Source organism: Ischnura elegans, chromosome 9, assembly GCF_921293095.1.
Source record: "Ischnura elegans chromosome 9, ioIscEleg1.1, whole genome shotgun sequence".
Taxonomy (NCBI): domain Eukaryota; kingdom Metazoa; phylum Arthropoda; class Insecta; order Odonata; family Coenagrionidae; genus Ischnura; species Ischnura elegans.
Genome location: NC_060254.1, coordinates 24,275,767 through 24,299,306, shown reverse-complemented (window position 1 = coordinate 24,299,306; position 23,540 = coordinate 24,275,767). Strand labels below are relative to the sequence as shown.

General features: G+C 37.0%; 1 protein-coding gene across 1 annotated transcript; it reads left to right on the top strand.

The window, feature by feature from the left end:
- The first annotated feature begins 1,577 nt into the window (after positions 1-1,577).
- LOC124165920 (mucin-1-like) lies at positions 1,578-13,702 on the top strand. Its single transcript, XM_046543454.1, has 2 exons — positions 1,578-1,844; positions 13,139-13,702. Exons 1-2 carry the CDS (start codon positions 1,578-1,580, stop codon positions 13,700-13,702), a joined length of 831 nt encoding a protein of 276 aa, XP_046399410.1.
- The last annotated feature ends 9,838 nt before the right edge of the window (positions 13,703-23,540 follow it).

The following is a 23,540-nucleotide window of genomic DNA, read 5'->3' as shown; positions in this document are numbered from 1 at the left end:
TTGATATACCTCCTATTGTTCTGTTTGTTTCCGGCTACTGTCAGTATTTGCTCTTTTAATATATATTGAAAAAATTCGCTCTTCTTGTGTGGGTGTTTTCTTTTATTGGGTCTTTTTTACGAAAAGAATATAACAATCAAAATCGTCAGATTTTTTTTATTTTCACATTTCGATTGGTCATAAATCTCGTTTATACCATGTTTATAATGCAATTAATATTTTTATCTTTGACTGTTTTCAAAAAAATTTCATGGATTTTTTTAAGTGGCTTCGCAAATCTTTGTATACATCTATTATTAAATGAAGTTGACTTTCTCCAGAGAGATATAGTGGAACAGCATAATAAATTATGCACAAATATATCCTACGGCCAACTTACTTTCAATTTTTAAAACTTGACTTCACGTGTATCGATTGGCTTGCAATCATCATCAGGTACATGAAGGTATTAGAAATCCGTGTAACAGTTTTTGAAATAAAAATAAAGTTTGTGAAAATAAAATGTATCTAGTATTGGTTCAATGAAGAGAGATTGCTTGGAAGAAGGGAATTTATACTCTCAATCGTTGTAACGGAGATGATGAAAAAACTGCGATGGGACTCTTGAATTAAGGAGAAAAAAGCTTGGTTGAAGGGCATTTTCAAGTCTTATGCTGGTGCTCGGGCGTGGATAGACATCACAAATAGATTTTAAGAGCCGCACTATCAGTCAATAAGATATTCAAAGCGCAAAATAGACCCTCTGCAACACCTTTCAAATTATGTGAAATATTCTTTCCAACATCTTTGCTGGATTAGAACGGTCTACCAAATGTAGTTTTTGACCCCTTCCCGCATAAACTAAACATTTTTTTTTATGCTAACCATCATAAGAAGGTTAAAGAATATTGAATTGTAAGGGTCTTTCTTAATTTTATATGCTTCTATGGTTTGGGTAAATTTTATTTTGTGTTACTGATTTTGTGTATCTCCAGGTGCATGCTTTTTCATTGCAGAGTCATATATAACTTGGGTTAAACCAATCTGTGTAACCACCCGATGAAATGGACGACTTGTAACTTCATTACTCCAATTAAGGCGTTCAATTATGATATTAGCGATGTATTTCGAATATTAGATATTTCTTCAAAATTGTCGAGGCCTTCATGAAAAAAGTTCTAATAAATTTATTGTTTTACCTGGGTAAATATCTAACTGATTACCCTCTATGTAAATGTTCATTTCTGTTAATTGTTTCAAATTATTTTCTTCTATTGTATTAGATTACCTTAAATTTTAGTATATGTTAATTTTTGTTGATTGGTTCAAATTATTTTCTTCCGATGTACTTGATTATCTCGAAAATTTTGTATATGCTCATTTTTTTTAATTGGTTCAAATGATTAATATATTTGTTAAATTGATTGCTGAGCTATAAACTGTTTATATAAAAAATGTTCCATTGGATGTAAAAATCTGAGAACAATAAATTATATTATATTACATTACATTATATATATGTTATCTGTGTGTTATTTTAGACGAGTCGTTCATGTCCTTGTCTCTCCCTCTCGTTGCAGTTACCAGAGGCAGTCGTGATGTTGGGCGGCGTGGCAGGTCGGCACATGAGCACTCGGCGCCGTGGGAGCACTCCGGCCGTCAGTCTTTTGGCGCGGCCTTCCGGGAGCGACGATTGGCGGGCCAACAGCCCCGCCGCCCTGCTGGGGGCGCGGGGGCGGAGGAGGTCCAGCATCCTTCCGCCCCCGGCCGGCTCCGCCTCCACCACCGGTCCCGCTCAGCCACAGCAGCCAAGGCGGCAAACGCTGGAGACCATCCCCTCTGCTGCCTCAGTCACCACGCCACTGGTGAGAACAGAGATTATATATTATGTGGTGCATCAAAGCGAGTATCCAAGTGCCTCTCAGCCAGTGATTCTTCTAGATCAGGGGTCCCCAAAATACGGCTCGTGGGCCGGATCCGGCCCGCGGAGGGCTTTCATCCGGCTCGCGCACTCGTTTCAAGTAGCGCGCTATTCTCGCTCGTTTAACTCTGTGAGACGCCGCTAGGAGCATTGCAGCGCTGTACTGCGCGTCAAAGTCGCCTCCAACTGTTCTTAAATAAGAAATACGCCACCGGATACTTCAGTAGACGTTGGTATCGAATACTTCAGTCATCGGCAAATTTGCTATCCGGCCCGCGGGGCGATTTGGAACTTGGAATGTGGCCCTCGTGGCCTAGTAAATTGGAGACCCCTGATTTAGAAGATTTGATTAACACATTCAATTCTGTTGTCTTAAAGTCAAGGCAACATTTTCTAATGTTTCTTGACTAATCAACTCCCTCGGTATTCGCTGCAAAATCTGGTGATCCTTTTTACATCGAGTGCAACAAAATTTTGTGAAATAGGTTATAATTCCCAGTACATTTTGAGTCCTTCTGAGCCATATGTGGTTCTCTGCCATTAATGTCAAAATTTCTTCACCAGGAATAGTGGTAGGTTTTACTTTCCTTGCAGCAATTTTTTACTAAACTCGCATATATCCTTTTTTGCAAATTTTTAGTGATCTCATTTATTTACTGCTCCTATCATCAAAAATGTTGCCTTTTATAGTAGATTGCTTCCATACAAATTTTCAGCATTCAGTTTGTTAAGAGAAGTTAATAGTTAAGAATATGTAATAGATGCAAAAGTAAAAATTTGTGCAATCATCAATGGTTAGATTTAGGATGGACAGTTCGGTCAAGTCGGTCTCAAGATTGCTGACCATATTGCGGGATCGAATTTAATTAATCATATCGGGAAACGATGAATTATATATTTAAGAGGACTCATACATTCATCTCGTAGGGTCTTTCCTTGTGCCGAAAGACTCTCTTATAACTCATTCTACCATGAAGAAAGTTTTAGATGTAGAAAGTAGATCGCTGTTGACATTTCACTGTATCACAATATTTATGATTTTATCATTAAAATATTTTCTCAATTATAACATTTGAGTTAATTTAATACAAAACATAGTCTTTCTACTCACTGACTCAATAATTTTAACTATAGAGTTGGTTTGGAGGTGAGGGTAGAGCTAAACCGTAAACTAATCCACAGGCGTGCGAATTTCACACGCTCAGGTTAGAAGGGGCTAGTCCATTTCTGTGGGACGCGTTGACCTTGAGCTTTCCTACCGACTTGTTATTTAATTCTGTATTCAGCCTTTAAGCATGCCAATCAAAAGCCTTCATGGTGCGAGGTGTTTCAGGGAAAGTAAATTGTGAAAATTAGTCCTCCTGTGACTTTATCGATGCAAGTTTTACCTCACCTTCATATTCTAATTAAGGAAAAGCTGAACAGCTAAGTTCCGAGCTAACGTGAAACTATATTATCTGTGATAGGGTGGCAATTTCGATCATCTCAGTTTCTTTCTATTCTGGAGAAAATTGTGATAGTCTGTCGTACTACCTATTCGCACTATTTTTTAACCTAAAAGTTGATAACGGGTGTATATTATAACCTGAAAACCTTTTTAAAATGATAAAACTTTATGTAAGCTGGGGGATCGGGTTGGTGTGGTGGGTAGAGTGTTGGCTTCCCACCCGGTGGGCCCGGGTTCAAATCCCGGCAGCGGCAGATAATTTTCAGAGACTGCCCGATCCCTGCTTGAATGTTGTGTGGAGGACATTTCAAGCGTCGGTTGGGACGTTAAGCAGTGGTCCCCTTGGTGCCTTTCGTTAAGAGCAGGCTAATGCCGACCCCGGGTTTCTCTCCACCCTTCCTTCCATACCCTTCCCTCATGGCGCAAATGACCTCAGCTGTCGGTCGCCTCCTCCAAATACCATACCATACCATTTATGTAAGTTACGTTATCTACAAATCTGAAAACTCAAAAATGATGGAGGATTCTTACTATCTATTCTTTCATTATAGTTTTTATATATTCCGTCGAATTGAATTTCATTTATCACATCTTAACGTGTTATGACAAAAATAGATCAGATTTTAGTATTAACATAAAGTCAATATTTTGATTAATCATTTAAAAAAATGCAAGTATTTCCTTTGCTAAATATTCGGCATGTGGATGGCTCCTCGGATATTTTTCAGCACTTACGCGCGTTTTATGGTACCTTTCTTCCGTTCAATTACGATATCTATCCTTATCGTTCTACTTCCGAACTAATTGTCACATGATAAATAACCATGTGGAGGTTTTGTTGAGGTTAAACTGTGCTTTGAAATAAGTGTCGAGTGATCAAAGTAGCCTCAGAAAATTTCAAATTTCGAAATATCCCTGCGATACATACTCATATTCATTTTGCTGTTTTACGAGCCATGGAATTCAGAGTCGTCAATAGTTTAAACGAATAGATTTACTCAACACTAAGAATTTGAACCCTCATTTAATCAAATCAGAAAGTAAAATTATTATCCGAAAATTGATTTGAGCTATAATTACCACTTTTTCCGAGGGGTTTAATACAGTTACCAACATTGAAAGCGTCTTTAAAATTAGGGTTGCTTTCAATGAGGCATCATTCTAGCGAAAAACATCTGAACTTTAGCCCTTGTACAAGTTATGGATTATTGTAGAGACCATATTTATTAACTTGATCGATTAAGTCTCGTTTTCGTAATACTCAATAACAATGATGTAACGGTCATGACCAACCTTAGTAAAATCAATGTTACTTTTCTCTCGCATTTTGGCGGTCAATTTTCCTGGTCATTATTATTCCTCTTCTGTATATTATCCATGTTTATTATTTATATTTCCTGCGTCACTTTGATGTCCGAACTATTTGGACTGCTCCCTCATCTCTCTCCGTACTTGAATTCATTTTCATTTCGCCCTCGTGTGTATCCCCGAGTTGTCAGGAAGTGTAGTCTTTGGCCGTCGACAGATACTAACCGCAGATGTTCTACGTATCATTTGTCGGTAGATCAGCGGCCGTGGTCCTTTAACGATAGGCACAGAGATCATTTTCTCTGCTTCTTGATGTGGTTTGGAAGGTCAACTTGCGGTTGAGGTCTCTGATGAACTAAGTTGTAAACCAAAGACCTCTCAGTACATTCCCCTCTCTTCTCTAATAAATTAAAAATTATTCAGTCCACTTTATTCGAGGGAATATTAAGAAAAGCGAGACAAATTAATTGGAGATGAATCTCTTACATGAGTGCGTGGAGAGTTATTTTTATTAGCCTCATAATGGCGATAAATATGCATTTTTCCTCCATTTTATTTAAGCAAACTAACGCAGAATATAGACCTCATAAGGCACACTTTTCCGAGGAATTTGGATGCAAACGCAGTTACTGCAAATATTAGATACTACCTCTCAGATTAAATTTCAAACTTTAGATAGAAATTAATATGGAAAATGGTATTATTGATTTACTGTGAACTTTTTTAACTATAGTTTTACTATTTTTAATCGAAACATTTAATAGCAAACCGGGAAAAAACGTGGCCCTTTAATCAGAATTAATGCGTTTTCATGTTTTAAATGTGCAATGAAGGTTTTTATTTATCATTATTATCATTATGTTCTCTGCTTTATATTCAGTTTCTTTTATTCTTCCCTCCCTTGAACGGTTTAAAGTGTAACTGCCTTCTCTTTCGATCGCGGCTCGCAAGATGTCGCATCGCGTAACCTTATTCTCCCCGACATCATCTGTCACTTGGCCCCGCCTTCGGCCACCCTACCTTCCCTACCCCCAATCTCTTGGCTGACGGCTCGAAGGCAGTTTGGGGCCAACAACACCATTTCTATCTGCGCGCCTCATCGTCTCTCGCAACGACATCGCTTAGGACCCCTTTCTAGCTTCCTTCCCTTGCTTTTGAGATGGAAAGCCTTTGAATAAGCCGAAACTATTGCATTTTCAACTGTTTTCGAGAAATTTACGTAGCTGGAGTTAATGATTTCAAACATGTGGATTCAATTATGGGTATTTTAAACCAAAGAATTTGTCTCTCTGGAGAGATATTAGCATAACAATATCATTGCAATAAAATGTTATAATATTCATTTGCCGTCTTTTTTTCCCAAGAGTGACAACTTCCATTTGTTTGAAAGCCGAACTGAATCCAAAACCGGCCAAGCAGCTGTTTGCAACCTAGTGATGTAATGTGCTAATTGACAACTTCAGGATATGCAAAAACTAAAAAGGTGTTCACAGTGGTGAAAAAATATATGGTAATTGTTGTGTTCCCTAAGTATTTATTGGTCATCCAATTCCAAACTACTTCTGCTCACTAAATTTCACTAAAAACATTCCTTCCTCTCACTGCTACACACGGCGTAAACTCTACAATGAACTCAAGCATGTATGCAAATATCGCAAAAAAAAATTTAAAATATTTTTAAAGAGTTGTTTTTTCCGAAAATAGAGTAAAATGAACTAAAAAGTAAAAAATGAGCTGTTTATCACTCAGAGAATAAAACATGGGTTTATTTTTATTAAATTTATTATTTTTATTAAATTTATAAGGTGCATCATTAGGAAAAAAATTGTCAATAGCTATCGAATACGGATAATAGGGAATATTTTTGTGTAATATGCTCCCATCTTTGTACAAATAATAAATGTCTTCTTTTAGTTTAGCTAGTGTTCATATTAGACCTTATTGAGAATTTCCGCATTTCTTGATTTGGGTAATTGTGCATGGGCCAAGATTTCGATAAAAATAACTGCATAAGTTCAATATGCTTCAGAATTGGTAATTTTCATCGAATTCATGAAATAGTTAACGAATATGTTTGGACATTTTGTTACAAATATCGAAGATAAAGGTCGATTTGATCGACTACACTAATCGCTTTGAAAAATCTATCAAACGCACTGTAATTCCTGTATTGTTGCCAATCCGCAAACGCAGTTGCAAGATCCCTAAACAAACGTTCCTCAAAAGTTAGGTAAGTAAAAATGATTGTATTTTCATTTTTTGCGGTGGTGGGAACGTTTGAATTTTATTTAGTTCATTTTTTGTTTATATTTGTTTTAATGTTCAATGTTATCCGTAAGCTGGTGCATCGAAGACACTGAATATTAGAATAATACTAGATAAGTACAATTATAGGTATTTCGTATTCAGTTTTATGTTTCACGAATATAACGGTTCATTGAGTGACTGAGTCATTTAGTGGGTAACATCTTCGAAATCATAACTTTTGTGACGACTTGTCCATCAAAAGTTTTCATTTGCTATTCACAAGATGATTTTATAGGGTATTATTATGGAGATAAAATCTGAAAGAGAAGTTAGTGTTAACCGACAAATTAGCATTAAAATAGGGAAGCAAAAACTGATAGAGGTGGATGGATTCTGTTATTTGGGAAGCAAGATAACTAATGACGGGAGAAGTAAGAAAGAAATGATCAGCAGAATAGCCCAGGCGAAGAGAGCATTCCAACAAAAGAGAGACCTGCTTACAGCGGGAAACTTAAATATGGAAGTAAAGAAACAATTTATAAGAACCTACATCTGGAGTATGCTCCTATACGGAAGTGAGGCATGGACAATGACCGCAGCGGAGAAAGCAAGGATAGAGGCCTTCGAAATGTGGTGCTACAGAAGAATGATGAAAATCAAATGGATCGACCGAGTTAGTAACGAGGAAGTCCAAAGAAGGATAGGAGAGAAGAGAAGCCTCATGAAAACCTTAATAAGAAGACGGAACAAGCTTATAGGCCACATCTTGAGACATGATGGCCTGATGGAGACAATCGTCGAAGGGCAAGTGGAAGGCAAGAATGGAAAAGGAAGACCTCGAACAAAATATATGGAACAAGTAAAGAGAGATGTGAAAGAGAAGAATTACGTAGGCGGGAAATTTAAATATGGACCTATGAATTATCATGTGGTAAGAATCGGCATTCTAGACCCAGCACATGCCAATGGTCTCACCTAACACGTCATACTTAACGTACATCATTGAAAAAATCGGGCAAGAAAATCGTTCTTTCGCATCCTCACCAGTTATCGATATTTTATACCTAAGTAATGCTATTCTGTTATTACCTCTTCTCTTAGATCAATCATTCTCACGAGAGGAAACTGCAGCCACATCTTGTGCAGTCTTGAATTTTGTTGAGTAATTAAAAAATTATTAATAAATGTTGTTTTGACATTGTTTTTCATTGTGTCCGATAAGCTTCGTTGGTAGAGTAGAACTCTACTGCGCGGTATGCCCATGTTCGATGCCTCCGCTAATCATATTTTTTTCTCCGCTTTTTCGTATTTATTTTGAGAAGCCATACATTAAATTTCAATTTTTGTGATTCTTTTATTAAAACAATATATTTTTTTCGTGAAAAACCCTCATGTAAGCACATTACGTCGGGTTCATTGTTCGTTTGATCTTAGTAATTTTTATCGAACTGCATTTATGAAAAATGTTTGGTAAAATGGACCGACACCTGACTCCGACGCAGAGGTGGATCTATTGGGGGGCTAAGGAGGCTATGCCCCCCCCCCCCACTGGGTCGAAACACACACTAGATAAAATCGAAAGTTTTGGAGGTTGCCGCTGTACAAAATTGTTTAGTTATATTTTCCGATATATTTTCGTACTCTAACGAATCGAATTATAAATTAGCCCTATATTTAGGGTCTATTTTACAGACTTTTGGTGTGTCACAATCCAGTGGTAGTTCCAGAGAGGGCCTAAAGGGGGCGATACCATCCCTTTTGGGTCTCCAATTTACACTAATTCTATCTAATCTATCCAATTTCAGCCCCTCCCTATGTCCCTATCCTGGATCCGCCACTGCTCCGACGTATGTGTATAAAATACGGTTGAGACCACCTCTCTGCATTCCATCGACCGGAAGAAGTCAGCTGCAATATCGGCGAAACCGTCCTCTACAAAGACGGATACAAGATGTGCATATCACGTAAAACCCTCCGATGAATCTTCACCGCACAACGCAAAAGCCTACTCAGCCTTTAAGTACATGTAGTACAATTATTGGTAATAAATGGATTGCTTAGAAATCATAGTCACACTGCACACATTTTTAAAAACTGATTTAAATGCGTCCAAAGTGACAACGAATATCGAGCTTCTTCAACGGCCTCCCTTTGCTTTGGAAATTCGAGCGATTCAAGAGTCTCACGCTCGTCTCGCCGCGTTGACGTCATTCGCTCCGCTTATAGGCCGATGGGGTGGAGATGGAGAGAGGGTGGGGGTTGGGTCGGGGAAAAGGGTGCCGTGCAAGGGAGCAGCAAACTTTGTTATTTTGTCGTTAAGGGTGGCAGGCAAGGGCGATGAGAGATCCGGGCTGTGTGTAAGATGGCGTGACCACGCAAATAGACCGAAGGTGGAGAAGCGGAGGGGTTGCTATGAAGGCATTATGCCAATCTTTTTGCATCACAACCACCCCTTTCCCTTCAGATCATATCGTCAATACATATGAGAGGTTTGGCGATCTCCAGGGACTGGCACTTGGCAGAATTTTTCTTCAGGGGTATCTTAGGTTGCCTATTCTGGTATTCTGGTAGGATGTAAAAGAGAATAAATATGTAGCTATGAAGAGATTAGCGGATAGGAGAGAGAAATGGTTAGCTGCGTCAAACCAATCTTAGGATTGTTGACTAATGATGATGATGATGATAATTCTGGTATTAGTGGTACTAATAATTTTTATTACTTACCAAAACATAAAAACCATTTACACAAATTTTTAGAGGCATTTTCATCCAAAGGAAGTTTTTGATAGCCGCTAAGAAATACCTGTGGTGAGGCTACCATCCCAGAATTTATAGCTGCTAAATTGCCTAACAGAATAATACAAACAATTATAATTTGCTAATTAATTTTACAATATTATTTACAATAAACCAAAGAGGATAAAATAAATACAAAAAACTTCAGAAAAATATTAAATAAATTATCTATACTTTGCTGAATTAGCAGCCATTCCACTATCATTTGGAGGCTTATTTTTGGCTTTTAGGTCCCCTGGTAGGAAGTTGAAATCTTTGGGTCTCATATAAAAGAATATTTTAAGGATACATGTTCTTGGTTTAATTGGATGAACATAAAATTTATTTCTTAAATTATATTTAGTTCTTTGCAATGGTTTGTTACTTCTTTTTAATGCTAGATAAAATAATTTAAGGACATTAGAAATATGTGTGCCTCACCAGTAGTGATTTTAAAGCTGAAAATGAAAGGAAATAATGGTGGTTTTTTCATTTGCAATCAATAATTCTGATTATTAATTTCTACAATGCAAAAATTTGTTGGTGTGTATTTTGTTAAGCTCTCCCCCAGCCGAAAAAACCATAACTCAACTTAGACTGAGCCTGAGCAAAATAGAGGGTTTTGCGGAAACGGATTGAACACTTATTAAGTATTAAGTATAATTTTGATTTACATAATTTTTTCCGAAATCCGCCTGATTTTGCACAAAATTTTAACTCCAGGAACCTGGCGGTAGAAGCTAACAAATTTTGGTTCACTCAAGTAAAAGTATGTGTTTCTGCATGCAGTGATTGTGGTGCGGTCACGTATTTTTATGTGTTTTTGATTAGTGATTTCTCCCTATGGAATTATTTTTGACTATTTTGACCAAGTTCCATATATCTTGCATTGAAAAATATAATTTACAGTTAATGTTAAAATTTCTGATTTTGAGATAAAATCGGATCTGAGACCGTGATCTTGGTTCACGACTTTTAATAGCTGAGTGAAAGTCAGAGGATGAGTGCTAGTTGTGTCGTTAGAGGATGTATGGTGGGCAGTCACCCCAAGGGAAAGAATTCCTAGGCAGCTGACGTACCCTAAACCCCTCCCCCCAGCGATGTGAAAAAGTATTTTAAATTATTATTCGGATAATTTTCTGTGAATTTCATTCTCAAATTAGTCTTCTCTAATGAATTAAAATTTTATGTATCATTAGACAGAGAAAGCCAATTTTTACTGTAGGAGTACATGACTATAAAAAAGAAAGTCACAGAACACCTAATTTAAAGAAACATATCTATCGCCCAACGCAGTCATTGGAGGGCGAAAACTGACGCCAACCAATGGGAAGAGACAACAAATGCGATATAAGTAGGAATTAAGGCCGCGGCCATCGCACTAGCATCATTCCCTGATTACGAGAAACATGTCGATCCTCGAAACACTGGAGAAAATGTACACATTCCATTTGGTGGGAAACCCGAGAAGCCATTAGTCAGTGTATTCACCGGTAAAGTACCAGCTGTTTCTACAGTCATTCAAGTCTCCCAGTGTGGATACATTCCTCAACAATGAGCTAAAACGTCGGCCAAAGCTTGTGGCGGTCGCGATTGACCAAGCTGCTGAGGACTGCAATGGTCTAGTGTCCACTGTTGCGATCTGTTTGAATGGGTAACTGGTCAGGTGTAAGCTTAAACCTTACATATCCACCAACTTAAGGGTGAATTTCGATATTTGGTGGAGCTTTGAGGCATGAAACATAATCAAAGGTACACTAATATTCTATGTTACACAAATTTTTATCGGTCTCACCCAGGTTTCGACACTATACATGGTGTCATTTTCAAACGTGAAAATACACATTTAGCGAGCTTATTTAAACCATTTTTGCAGGCGAAGAGGGGTAAAGACGGTCGTTTGAAGGTGGGACGGCGGAAGCTTTTAAGGATATGGCTTTCTCAGTAGACTTACGTGTTTAGCTTTGCTACCTATTCAAACCTACCATCGAGTTATATTGCATAGATAGTGACAGATGTAGTTGGATCATTCTCTCGTACATAATTATTTATTATCTTCTCATGTACAGCCGTCCATAAACAGGTCATTAGCGGGAAATTCTCTCGGTTTTTCCTCCAGGTGTTGACTTAGGTATAAGGTCTACGTTTCGCCGAATAAGTCTGCCATTGTCTTCAGAGGTAGAAACAGGCAAGCTGCCTAAGATAGTAGATTTAGCCGGTGAAACTTTGCATATGTTATCATATGCCAAACCAGCACCCGGAAACTCAATAAACTTTCCTGCAAATCATACGCTGAGAAAACTAAAATTTGTACAAGTTTACAGGTAAAATTCCTCCTTCTTTCCGCCAGATCTTGGGCTAGCCTCTTTAGCTCCAAGAAAGAACGGCCTCTCTTATTTTCTGCAATCTTTTGGACGCTTTCCTTTCTGGGTCTTCCTCCCGCTTTTTCTCCCTGAAATGAAACCTTCGTTATGATTCCTTATCGTTCGAGGGGGATCGAGTTGATTCTGTGGCTAGGGAACTGACTTCCCGCTTAGATGGTCCGCGTTCAAACCCCGGCGGTGACAGAGATTTTTCAGAGGCTGCCCTATCCCAGCTGGAGTGATTAGTGGACGGCACTTCCTGTGCAGCACCCCATCCGTCCGTTGGGACGTTAATCCGTGGTCCCCTTAAAAACGAAAATCCGTAAGTTTTACGTAGAATTCGTCTGTTAGCGGCCTCACATTTACTGGTGGTTCTGCACTTTGTCGGGCTTCTGCAAAGGTATCATGGCGAAGTGCTGAGTCCAGCCATCTTTTAATGTTTAATATTCATGGGCTCACTCGAGTTGATTCGGTGGCTAGAGAACTGACTTCCCACTTAGATGGTCCGCGTTCAAACCCTGGCGGAGGCAGAGATTTTTCAGAGGCTGCCCCATCCCTCCTTGAGTGATTTGTGGACGGCACTTCCTGTGCAGCACCTCATCCCTCTGTTGGGACGTTAATCCGTGGACCACTTTAGCTTTTGTTATTTAAATAAAATATAGAAGTATTTTTTAAAGTGAATAGCACGACTTGTGTGCATACATTGGTATTTCATTATACCTTTTAAAAATGGGTCATTTTCATTATCTCTTTAAGGGGTATGCGATTTATTCGATATTTTCCCATACACTCGCTCTCCAGTGACAAATGCTCATTTATTCAATAGATATGTACGTATTACGTTGTTAAACTTTGTTTTTTTTGGTGAAGTGTATATTTATTTTCACGGAATAACAAAATGTTGTGGCATGTTTCATTTGGGAACATTCTTGAAAACGCATTTTATAATTTTTGTTCGGGTTTTCTTTCATAATATCTCGTAATTAGTTATAAAATGAACAGGATATGCAAAAAAATAATAAAAATATGTTGATAAGTTAGTTCGGTTTTTAAAGGGTTAATATTCGTGGGCTCACCCATGCAAATTTCTCCGCACAGGTGGATCGTTCGCAGCGCCAGCAGTCCCTCTCGAAGCTCTCCCGCTCGGACACCAGCCCATCGTCCTCTCACCGGAGCAGCAGTCAGCACCCGCCGCACTCCTCGGCACAGAGTTCTCCCCGCCCCTCCCCCCGCCCCACGCCCTCCCCACAGCACTCACACAACAACGACGACACCGGCCAACAGCAGCAGCAGACCACCGGAGACGATGACCTTTCACTCAGGATACCGCCCCCGGGGGCGGGACCGGGCTCCTCCCCCGCCACCTCCCCCGCCAACTCCACCTCGGCCCCCGTCGGCGAGTCTACCGCCGCCTCCGCCGCCCCCGCGTCGTCTTCAGGGGGGCAGGCCCCCGGGGCCACCCCCCCAGCGACGCGGCACGTGCGGCTGTCGCTGCCCGAGGTGACGGCCGCGGTGAGTGCGGCTGCGGCGGCCGCGAAGACGCCGACGAGGACGGTCGGGGGCGGGAAATATCGGCCGCGAAGGCGGAGAGCGGTCACCGCATCGGACTACAAGTCATGCGCCCTCGTGCACACCAGGCTCAAGCTGGGAGACATCATGTGAGTACACCCTTCTTTGGTTTTCCCTTTTACTTTACTTTTTTATATTTCTTCGGGAACTTAACGCTAGGAGGACCGAGGTAATGAAATCAATGTATATGAATTGCCGTGAGAAAAATATCCCTTGTACCGGGGATGAAACCGCAAGCTTCCGGGCCACTGCGCAGGCCACTACGCTATCCAGGTTCCTGAATTCCCATGGCAATTGTACCGAGGCTCATGGCACTACATATCAGTTTGCCATCTTGGGTACCGCAGGGACCTAGCATCTAGTACCAGCAGCCTCGGTATGATTGCAATGGGAGATTAGAAACATGGCTAGCGTAGTAGTCTGTGATGTGGCCCATAAAACCAAAGGTCTGCGGTTCGATTATTGATCCAGGAGTATGTTTTTCTCACGGAAGTTCTTGTATATTTCACCGACTTATAAATATTATATTGAAATCAATGGATCCCGGCTTCACTTTGTGGAATGATGACGTGATAGATTCAAAATAAACTTTCTGTAGATTCTATTACGTATTTATTACAAAGACTCAACTGGTTTCGACCTTTTCAGGTCATTATGAAGAGGTGAACAAATAGATATAAGGACAGGACTACATATATACTTATGTAGGGTCTCAAAGCAATTGAACGGGGGGGAAGGGGAAACTTCAAGGTCGTAATAGAGTTGGTTGAATGGGAAACTATAAAGCTATGGAAACGGGGGAAGGGGCAGAAGGGGAGGTCATGAAAGGTAAGTGAACAGACACACAACAATTGGGGTCAGTCACAGCTCATCTGATTTTGGGTATGGGCACTGAGTAGAAGGGTGAAGGGTTGGAAGGGACTATGTCATTTAACACTTAATTCTTATATACCTTCAGGTATGATACAATTTCTAAGTTGTTTTTTAAATCAAGTTTCTCTTTTTAAATCAATTTTCTCTCTATGTCACAAACATTTAAATGTTTCAGTATAAAATCTCATTAATGGTCTGCCGCAAGCCGTACTATGATCGCAGGCGGTCGAAAGACCGTTTTCGCCCTTTTGTTACGCTCACTCTTTCTTTAGCCTTTATTATAAATTCAATGCTTACAGGAAACCAGGTTTGCCTCTCTTTTTCGTATAAGGAAATACCTTTTCATGTGTAAATACTACATTTGAGCTTATTTTAATGTAAATTAGCCCTGGAATCGTATATGTTACTCCAGGAAACTGCGAACTACTTTATCACGTACGTTACTCTACCTATCCCCTTGCTCTCTTTTCCCTTTTTACGCTAACTACTGAAACTTGTTTTTTTTGTCGAATGTTGTCAACTCTCCATTCTTCGTTCAAAATAATTTTCTAATTAATAATTTTCAAGAGTTCGAATAGCGAATTGTTCGAAATACGATGTTATTTTCGGGCGAAAGTTTACGTAGAATTACAATTAGTTGATAGAAAATCGCTTTTCGGAACGTTCCTCGCGATCAAAATAAATAGCGTTGAGCACCTAGTTGTAGAGTAACACTTGCGTAAAATGGAGTTTTCATTTATAAATTAACAATAACTACTAAATTATGAATTCGCTTTCATTGTGCTGCGAGTCAGTACGTCATCATTGACACTGATAACCTAATTATATTTCATTTTCATATTTTGATGAATTCTGCACGTGTGTATATTCACCTCAAACTAAATACTTCAAGACCGTTTTGCGAACATAAACATTTGTGCCTTTTACGCGCATTTAATTTTTCAGTATATAATTTAAATGGTGAGGACATGGCCAATGGTAAGATTTAGGCCAATCATGTATTTTGCATTTTGCACTATGTAATTTTCATGGAGTACTTGGCAAAAGTTGGTCAACAGTTTATTAAACATTAAAACAAATTGCTTATTCATATAAAATTGCTCAGCAAATAGCTGAAAAGGTAAGGCCATGGCTATTGTAAACTTTTTTGGCCAATCCATAGATGGAGTAGCTGGGAAAAGTTGGTTGAAAAATTTTCAAACATTTTCATATAGCATAAATGTGAAATGGAAAAAAATTTACCATCTCAAGCAAAGTTTTACTAATAAATTAAGCCACAAAATATCGATCAAGGACGATGTGGTGGATAGAAGTCCTGAATTGTATGAGTAAAGGCAAAGAATCTGCATATAATGCACAATTCCTTTTGCTGTTCGGTCTCAAAATATTTCGTTTTAGATGAATATAGGCATCTATATAAATTTTCATCTGAATCTTTGACGCCAGGGGACCAGCGTTTGTTTATTTGTGATGGAATTACCGTAATATGTATGAAGTTGCTTAAATATTTTGATCCATTTTTTGCTCTATTGATTCGTTACGTAATGGCTACGGTTCCTCTCCTTGAAAAATTCACAAATGGGGAAAAACTACGCGAGGGAAAGGTTGCGTTACTAGCCAGAGAGTGTGGCATTTTTTGAGTGTTTTCGAACTCTTTTTCAAAGAAAGGAAAATTTGTTATCTAGTTTACGCAGCTGAAGAATTACACTACCGCAATAACCTATTTTAGTGTGTAATGGGTAATAAAATACCGTGTGAAGCCTCAACCGGTTGCCTTCATTACTCCTACCCCAAATGCGTGGAATTTACAATACCACATAACCCGCAAATTAAGCCAAAGCCCTCATTGATGACGCTTTAATATTTTTCTTTGGAATATCCTCTGCTAATTTGTTATTGTCTTATGGAGCTATATTACCTGATGAGTTAATTTTTATATCTCGTCAATTGCTAGTGGTCATTTTCAGTTGTAGAATGCAATAACGCGTCCTTCGTGTAGCTCTTTTGTCGCAAGCGTCATCTCCCATGCTATCGAAAATTTCTCTCATTTTTAATGTGTACATTTCAATAATATTTTCCTATTGCTATTGCTCTCCTATATTATTCAAACATTTTGAATTAATAGATGTAATTAAAAATTATTTTATGTCCTCTATTTAAAAAATCGCTGTATATTAGAAACTAAGCTAAAATGCAGTGAAAAGCACCTGGGCCAACAAATCTAAGATGCCTGCATCATGATTAGGCCTTTGGTAATGACGGAGCCAACTGCAATATGTTTTTCACTTAGCTCACGGTAAATTCGTATTAGGCGTCGACGGATATTGGTGGCCTCAGCCATCTGGCGCCTGCTAGTGGAGTTAAAACGCTCGGCTCGTGTAGTTGAGTCATCTGACGAGAGGGCGGCGCCAGCAGTCGAGGCGCTTACAGCTGGGCGCCTGTGGCGCTTGGTGGCGGCGTCTGGAAATGCTCATGTGGCGCAAAAAATTATGGCGGCAAGAATGAATTTTGAAAGGTGTGATGATAATTTTCCTTTGTTTCAACATTTTACGTTGCACTTGCCTTATACTATTTTATAAACTCTTAATATGATATATTTGTTAGTAATTTACCTATGATTCCAATATATTATTACTGATAAACACAAAATATTTATAAATACAATGTAAATGTTTATCATAACTTGCATGTTGTAACGCGAGGCATGCATAAGCTCTCATATATTCCGTCAAATATTTGACTTCAATTCAACCTAATGAAATTGTTGCTCTCTTATGATGACTTTTACAATTTTTCCTGAATTTGAAAGTCTTAATATTGATTTTTTTTCGAAATTTTGACGTTTATTTTTTACATTTTCCCTCTTCTAACGACATTGAAAATTACTCTTTCAAATTGTCAACGGTCTGGCGCCGTCTCATTTTTATCGGCATACATGTCTCCATTTTATACCTTAGGAAAATTCTCGTTAGGAAAAAACACTTTGAGTAACATGGCTGTCCTTAATCGTGAAAAATATCTCCAAAATCGCGTACTAATTTCTCATAAAATGTAAAGAGCATGTAATGAGTAAGTGAAGACCGCAGAGGTTGTAAACTAGGTTTGCGTTAATTGAGTTACTAGGGATGTAACGACACTGAGAGAAGTGTAAATCACAGCGGTGTAAATCATAAAAAATACCCTCAGACTATCACTTCCTCTTAGCAATAAGCATGCATAATTGCTTGCATAAAAATGAAAGTTTTCTTTCCTGATGTCGTTCGGAAATAACATAATGAACGGTTCGGGTCCCTTCAAAACAATTTCAAATGCAGTAGAATAGAATAAAAACCACTTGAAGATTTAATATCTGTTCCTGAAGTTTCGTTCATTGGTCCTCCATAATGGTCACGATTTTTTTCTACAGAATTACCTGGTCACTCATTGTCCTAACCTTTTGATATTTCAATTTTTCGGGCAATCTAAGGACTTTTCTGTGACTGCGAATGCTTAATGAATGAATGAATTTCCCTCGAATTACGAACGCAACCAATATATGGTATTCGCAAGAGTTTGCTATTTATATTATCAATTTCATGATGTATTAGTGAGTATTAAAACACAGATATAGAGAAAAGCTTAATGATTTCATGGTTTAATGTATGTTCTGCGTATATACACTCAACACTTAATTTCATATTTGGTAGCTGTATCACACTTTCTTGGAACTTTTATTACTGTGCGTGCATGAATACAATTATGAAAGTTTCGGTTCGGCATTCAGACTTATATTTATAATCTGTTCTTGATATAGAGACATTAGATTTTTATATCAGTGCCACGGAGCAATATATCCGTGAACATCGTTGATGTATCAGCTGCTGAAGACAATGGAGCAATGGCACATAATGCATATAGTTTCCTTCTAAAAGGAATAAGAACAGCAGCTTAAACCAGATAGAAATGTCGTGACAGGTACTGGTCTGAGCAACTATAGCCTGTCGCATACAAATTGAATTCCAATTAAAGCAATTTTAACCTCTAGGGACAATTTTATTTGCATATAATGGATCATTTACTCATACTGCCGATTTTTTTCAATCACGAACAGCAACTTCAATTTCGGTGGAGAATGTGTGTTGAAATGTGGCTGAAAATTCAAATGTAAACTATTTTATTTTCCTTCTAGTGGTTATTCATCAAGTTATTTATTGTAAAAATTACCTCTATTATCCTTCGGTAGCTCATTACACTTGTATATACTCCCATAGTTCTTTGTTACATTTTTTCCACAGTTTTCCTTTCACATAAAATGCTGTTTGCCTTCCCAATAGTTATCTTTCTTCGTTCATCTTGCATTCTCAATTCTATATATAGTCAGATTTAAATAAATATCAGGTCAATGATTGATAATAGATATCACCAGGCACTATCAAAGGTTGCAGTCTTAAAATCGATCCGTATAGTAATGGAATTTCCTTTAATAGGACTTTATTCCAGCTATAAAATTCTATATATTGCTGTTGTCAAAGAAACACATACGTATTTTTCTTAATCAGATCGCTTGCCACTCTGTCGTTGATCACACAAAAACTAAGGGATACATATTATTGTGCGTACTCGACCAAATTTTATAGTCAATTTTTCTGGTAAATGATTGTTTTATTAATAGAAAAAGTTATGGGACCCCAAATTTACATGGTAATCTGGATTTATAAGCTAACGTAGCACTGACGGAAATTATTATTGTATTCATACACCATATGCACCTGACGAGTTAAAACGGTTTTTATCGATTTTTAGATAGTTTTCATCACTAAATTTTGGACTTGCATAGAACTATGACTTCGTTGTACGTATAAAAATGTCGCTCTGCTCTGCTAAATTTTCTAATCAATGGGAGGTCAAGCATGCGAAAGAAATAACTCATTGAGGTCCAGCAAAAGTTAATACATCTTTTGTAAACTATGGCATAACCTTTATATGTACTTGACTTCGAGAAAAAACAATGATCAGTGACGATGTAAAAAGGTAATTTTAGAGTATGCGCAAAATTTTTAACATTTTTTTATGGAATACCTCCATATTAGGTAATTGAAGAGAAGGCTCCGAGTGCGTTTGAGCATTTCAATGAGAAATTATGCAATATTCAAGGTAGATAGTACATGTATAAATAGTGAACGGGAAATTTGAAGGTTTATGAAATTTTTTAGTTATTAAAGTTAGTGTTTTGATTGAATAACACTAGAAGCAAGGGAGGTGTCAAAATGACCCTTTTTCATTTTCGCATAATTATTTTCACGTTTATTTTCCAAATCTTCGTGTTGGCGCTTTTTGATTTTACATTAAATAAAACTAATATAATCTATGAACACGAAGTGTAATCCATTTCGGGCATTTGTATTTTTTTTTGTGGTTGCTGTAGCGTTTTCGGCGGAATGGGTCAGTTTGATCCCTCGAAGAATGCATGAAAGCAAGCTTTTTACGTCAGAGTTATCTATACGTCCAACTCCAGCTAGCATAAAAAAAGCAAAATAATTGAATGAAAACAGGCTTCCTAATTTAAGCATAGGAGAGCATAAAGTAGAATGATCCATGCCTTGAGAGAGGGAGTCATGTAGCTGCAATAACATTCTTTTCAAAACTTTGCATTTTTCGGCGCGTCTGAAAGCACACTCATTTACTTATCTAGTTGATTCAATAACTCAAATGCAATAAAAATTACGGTATACAGCTAGATCTCAAGCATTGAGACAGCTCACTTAAAACATTCACGGTTATGTCGGAAAGAAGTTATTTTTTGTGTACTATACATAGCACTGATACTTAGTCAAAAAGTGAAATACTTATTATAAATAGGCTGGATTGTAAGATATTTACCTAATGACTCGTAAGTATTCCCTTCAAGCATGCACCATCCAAACAATTGAGGAATAAACTGAATTCGTAGTCATGGCTGCTATCAATGCATGAAATTTTAGCTCCCAGAAACGCAGTGAGAAAATAAAATCTTACCGCAAAGGTTTCACTTAGAGTCTAGCATGCTTATGCCTTCCTACCCATGAAATTTCCAGATCATAGAGGAATATGATTGTTTTAAAACAAGTAACACATATTTATATTCTGCAGGATGTTTTTATGGAATTTAATAAAATGAAAATTAGATTCCATTATTTGTTTTCTGTATTACAGTGAAATTTTGACATTTTATTAGGAAACATGATTTTTTTCCTTTGGCTGGAGCATAATTCATTAGAAATTTAAATACGTTTTGTCCCTTCTTTTCTTCACCACAGGGTTCATTTAATTTTTTTACGAATCAATTGAAAGTTATACCGTACAAACCCCCATTTTTATCCAAAAAAAGACTGGGATTATTATCAAAATATAGAAGAAAAGTCAGGTGAAGCCAGAAGAAAAAAATCTCATTTCTCTTCTGTACTTCAAATTTTATTTCCTATCATACGCATAAAAAATAAATCAGTTGTAGCCCTTCAGTCCATCAATTAATATGTAAAGAAATGTAAATATCTCGCAAAAGAGTGTAAAAAAGTGGTAGAAATAAGGAGTGATTCAAAATGGTCCCATGGCCGCGCTTAACGCTGCACAAAACAGTTAAGGAGTCGAAATGAAGATAAATATTTGATACTCCGCGTGAGGGAAGGGAGATGGGCCGAGTAAAACTTACCAGGAGCTTAATATGACTCGACTTATTATAAGTTATCGTTATTTAAAACCTTTCATTCATCTTTTTTTGCCAATCCTTTATTGATGATAATGTCACTAATTAAGCTATCCCGTTTTTCTTTTTTAGGTTTCGTTGTATTTATTTTAGCCGAGTCCTCTTTTAAAATCCTTATTTCAAAATTCGGAATTTCACTATTTGTTTTCCACCGTTGTTCATTTACACCAGGTGATACATTACTGTGATCTTCAGAACTATCAACAACAGATGGCCGGTTCATGGCTGATTTAGCTAACATCGTCTCTATTCTATGGAAAATGACGTCCCTCTATTCGAATAATTAGCGAACGTAATTTATGCTGATCATGCTTAGAGAAATCTTTTATACTCATAAATTAGAATTACTTGGGAATATGCTAGCCTTATGCTGGGCAAGGTAGTTTTCTTTATGAGAATGATCTAATTGCCTATTTTACTAACGTTTTTGCATTACGTTATACAGTACAATTTTGTGATGAGTTCGAGGGCCATTGTATGACTATGATATCTATTAGCAATATTATAGTCAACTGCCGAATGCAACTAACTTATGCTTACTTAACCATCTTATAAGTACTTAATAATATTACACCGTTTTTTTCAATTTTAAGTTTTATTTTTGTGCCGAACAGCATTAATAAAATGATAAGCTACAATGATGATATCATGGTTTTATATCTTAAAAAACCATGGCAATTGTATGGTTGTATGAATTTACCTTACAATCAATTTCATTTTCTGTGATTGCTTCTTTAAATATTTCTTTCAACAATCAATTTATAAAAAATAGATTCTTATTTGTCCTTCCATTCCTCAAAGACGGGGTTTATTCAGTGGATCTGAAATCACTGCTTAAAAGTATATAATAGCTTTTGATTCGTTACGGCTTATAGACCGCTGTTTATATTTCTCTAGGATATCATTTAGTTGATATCTAACTTTAAAAAAGGGTTTAAATAAATGTGAATTTGTTGTATACTTTATGTTTTCCATTCATAATTAGGCGTTTTAGTGTAAAATCACCTAAATTGAAGGAAAAATATAATTATATTAGCCGACTTATATGGTAAAGTTATGCTTGAGTTACAAGTTACCACGGTATAATGATATTTTAAGAAGTCAAGATTAAATTATCCTTTTTTTACAATTTCCTAATATATGACAAAGCATTGTAATATTATTTAGTCTGGGATCACTTTTGTTTAAATTTTTACCACGGTTGTTCATATTTAGAGTAAATATCATTCCCTTAAATTAGTTTAATTAGTAAAAAATGTGCAGTAGTTGTGAGATTAATTTTGGTATTTTATGGCAATGAGGCTTGGTGAAAAAGATTAGCCTCTTTCCAACTTCCATGATTTCACATTTGAAACGCTATAATCAAAGTATAAGTATCGGAAGTAGTTATCTAAAATTTAACTCTTCGATATTTGATATTTCATGAAATTACATAAAAAAGACAACATTGAAAATAGATAAACATATCACATGCATTTTTTCACTCATTTAATTCATATATGCGTTTATTGTTCAACGCACATGCGTTCATTTTTCAATTACTCTACTTTTTGCCCTATAGTTACCACAAAAAATACTTAATTGAACAGCGAAAGCTAAAAATATAAAGGTGGACCTTTAAAAGTAATTGCTTAAATTTTTGAGAGGATGCAGTCCATATTTCTGAAGAGAGGAGAGGCAAATGTCTGTGCATTAATTTTTGGCAGACATTGGTACAATTAAATCTGGAATACGAAGAGATGGCGTTGCCGTTAAAAATATTCTCTCTAAGTTGCCAAGAATGAGGGTAATCTCCATGAATAGCATTAGTAAATTCTTCATACAATTTGGTGCCACATTTATTCGTTCCTTATAATCAACAGTGAACTCCATTTTATTTAGGTTATTCTCTTGTTTTAATTTTCTCTGGAAAAAAAGGGATTGGACTCTGAGGCGGGAATGAAACACTCCAATTACGCAATTATCGCGTACCCATTTAAAACAATGCGCTTTTAGATTATACTGATGTTTTATTATTTTAATCTGTTATAAACCTATACTGAAACAATAACCCTTTTTACGTATACCCGAAAATTTATTTAAAGTTTGAATTTTTAGGATAATTCCAATTTAATCATTTGTCCATGAAATATTCTTCAATGGCTTCCGATATTCTTTTGCATCTCAAATGTATCTTCACTACATTTTGATGAAAATATTATTAATTCACAGTGAAATATTTGCATGCGATATATGCTTAGGTAAAACCGCATAATAAATTAAGCTTTCCAGTGAATTTTTCTAACATTTTGATAACTACTTTCCCGTATTTTGTGATATTTACCTTATAAATATGAT

Excerpts from the sequence above, each read along its gene's own strand:
- LOC124165920 (XM_046543454.1), top strand. The coding sequence starts at position 1,578 with ATGTTGGGCGGCGTGGCAGGTCGGCACATGAGCACTCGGCGCCGTGGG. Across the intron at positions 1,845-13,138 it reads CCTCAGTCACCACGCCACTG|GTGGATCGTTCGCAGCGCCA; the intron begins GTGAGAACAGAG and ends TTCTCCGCACAG.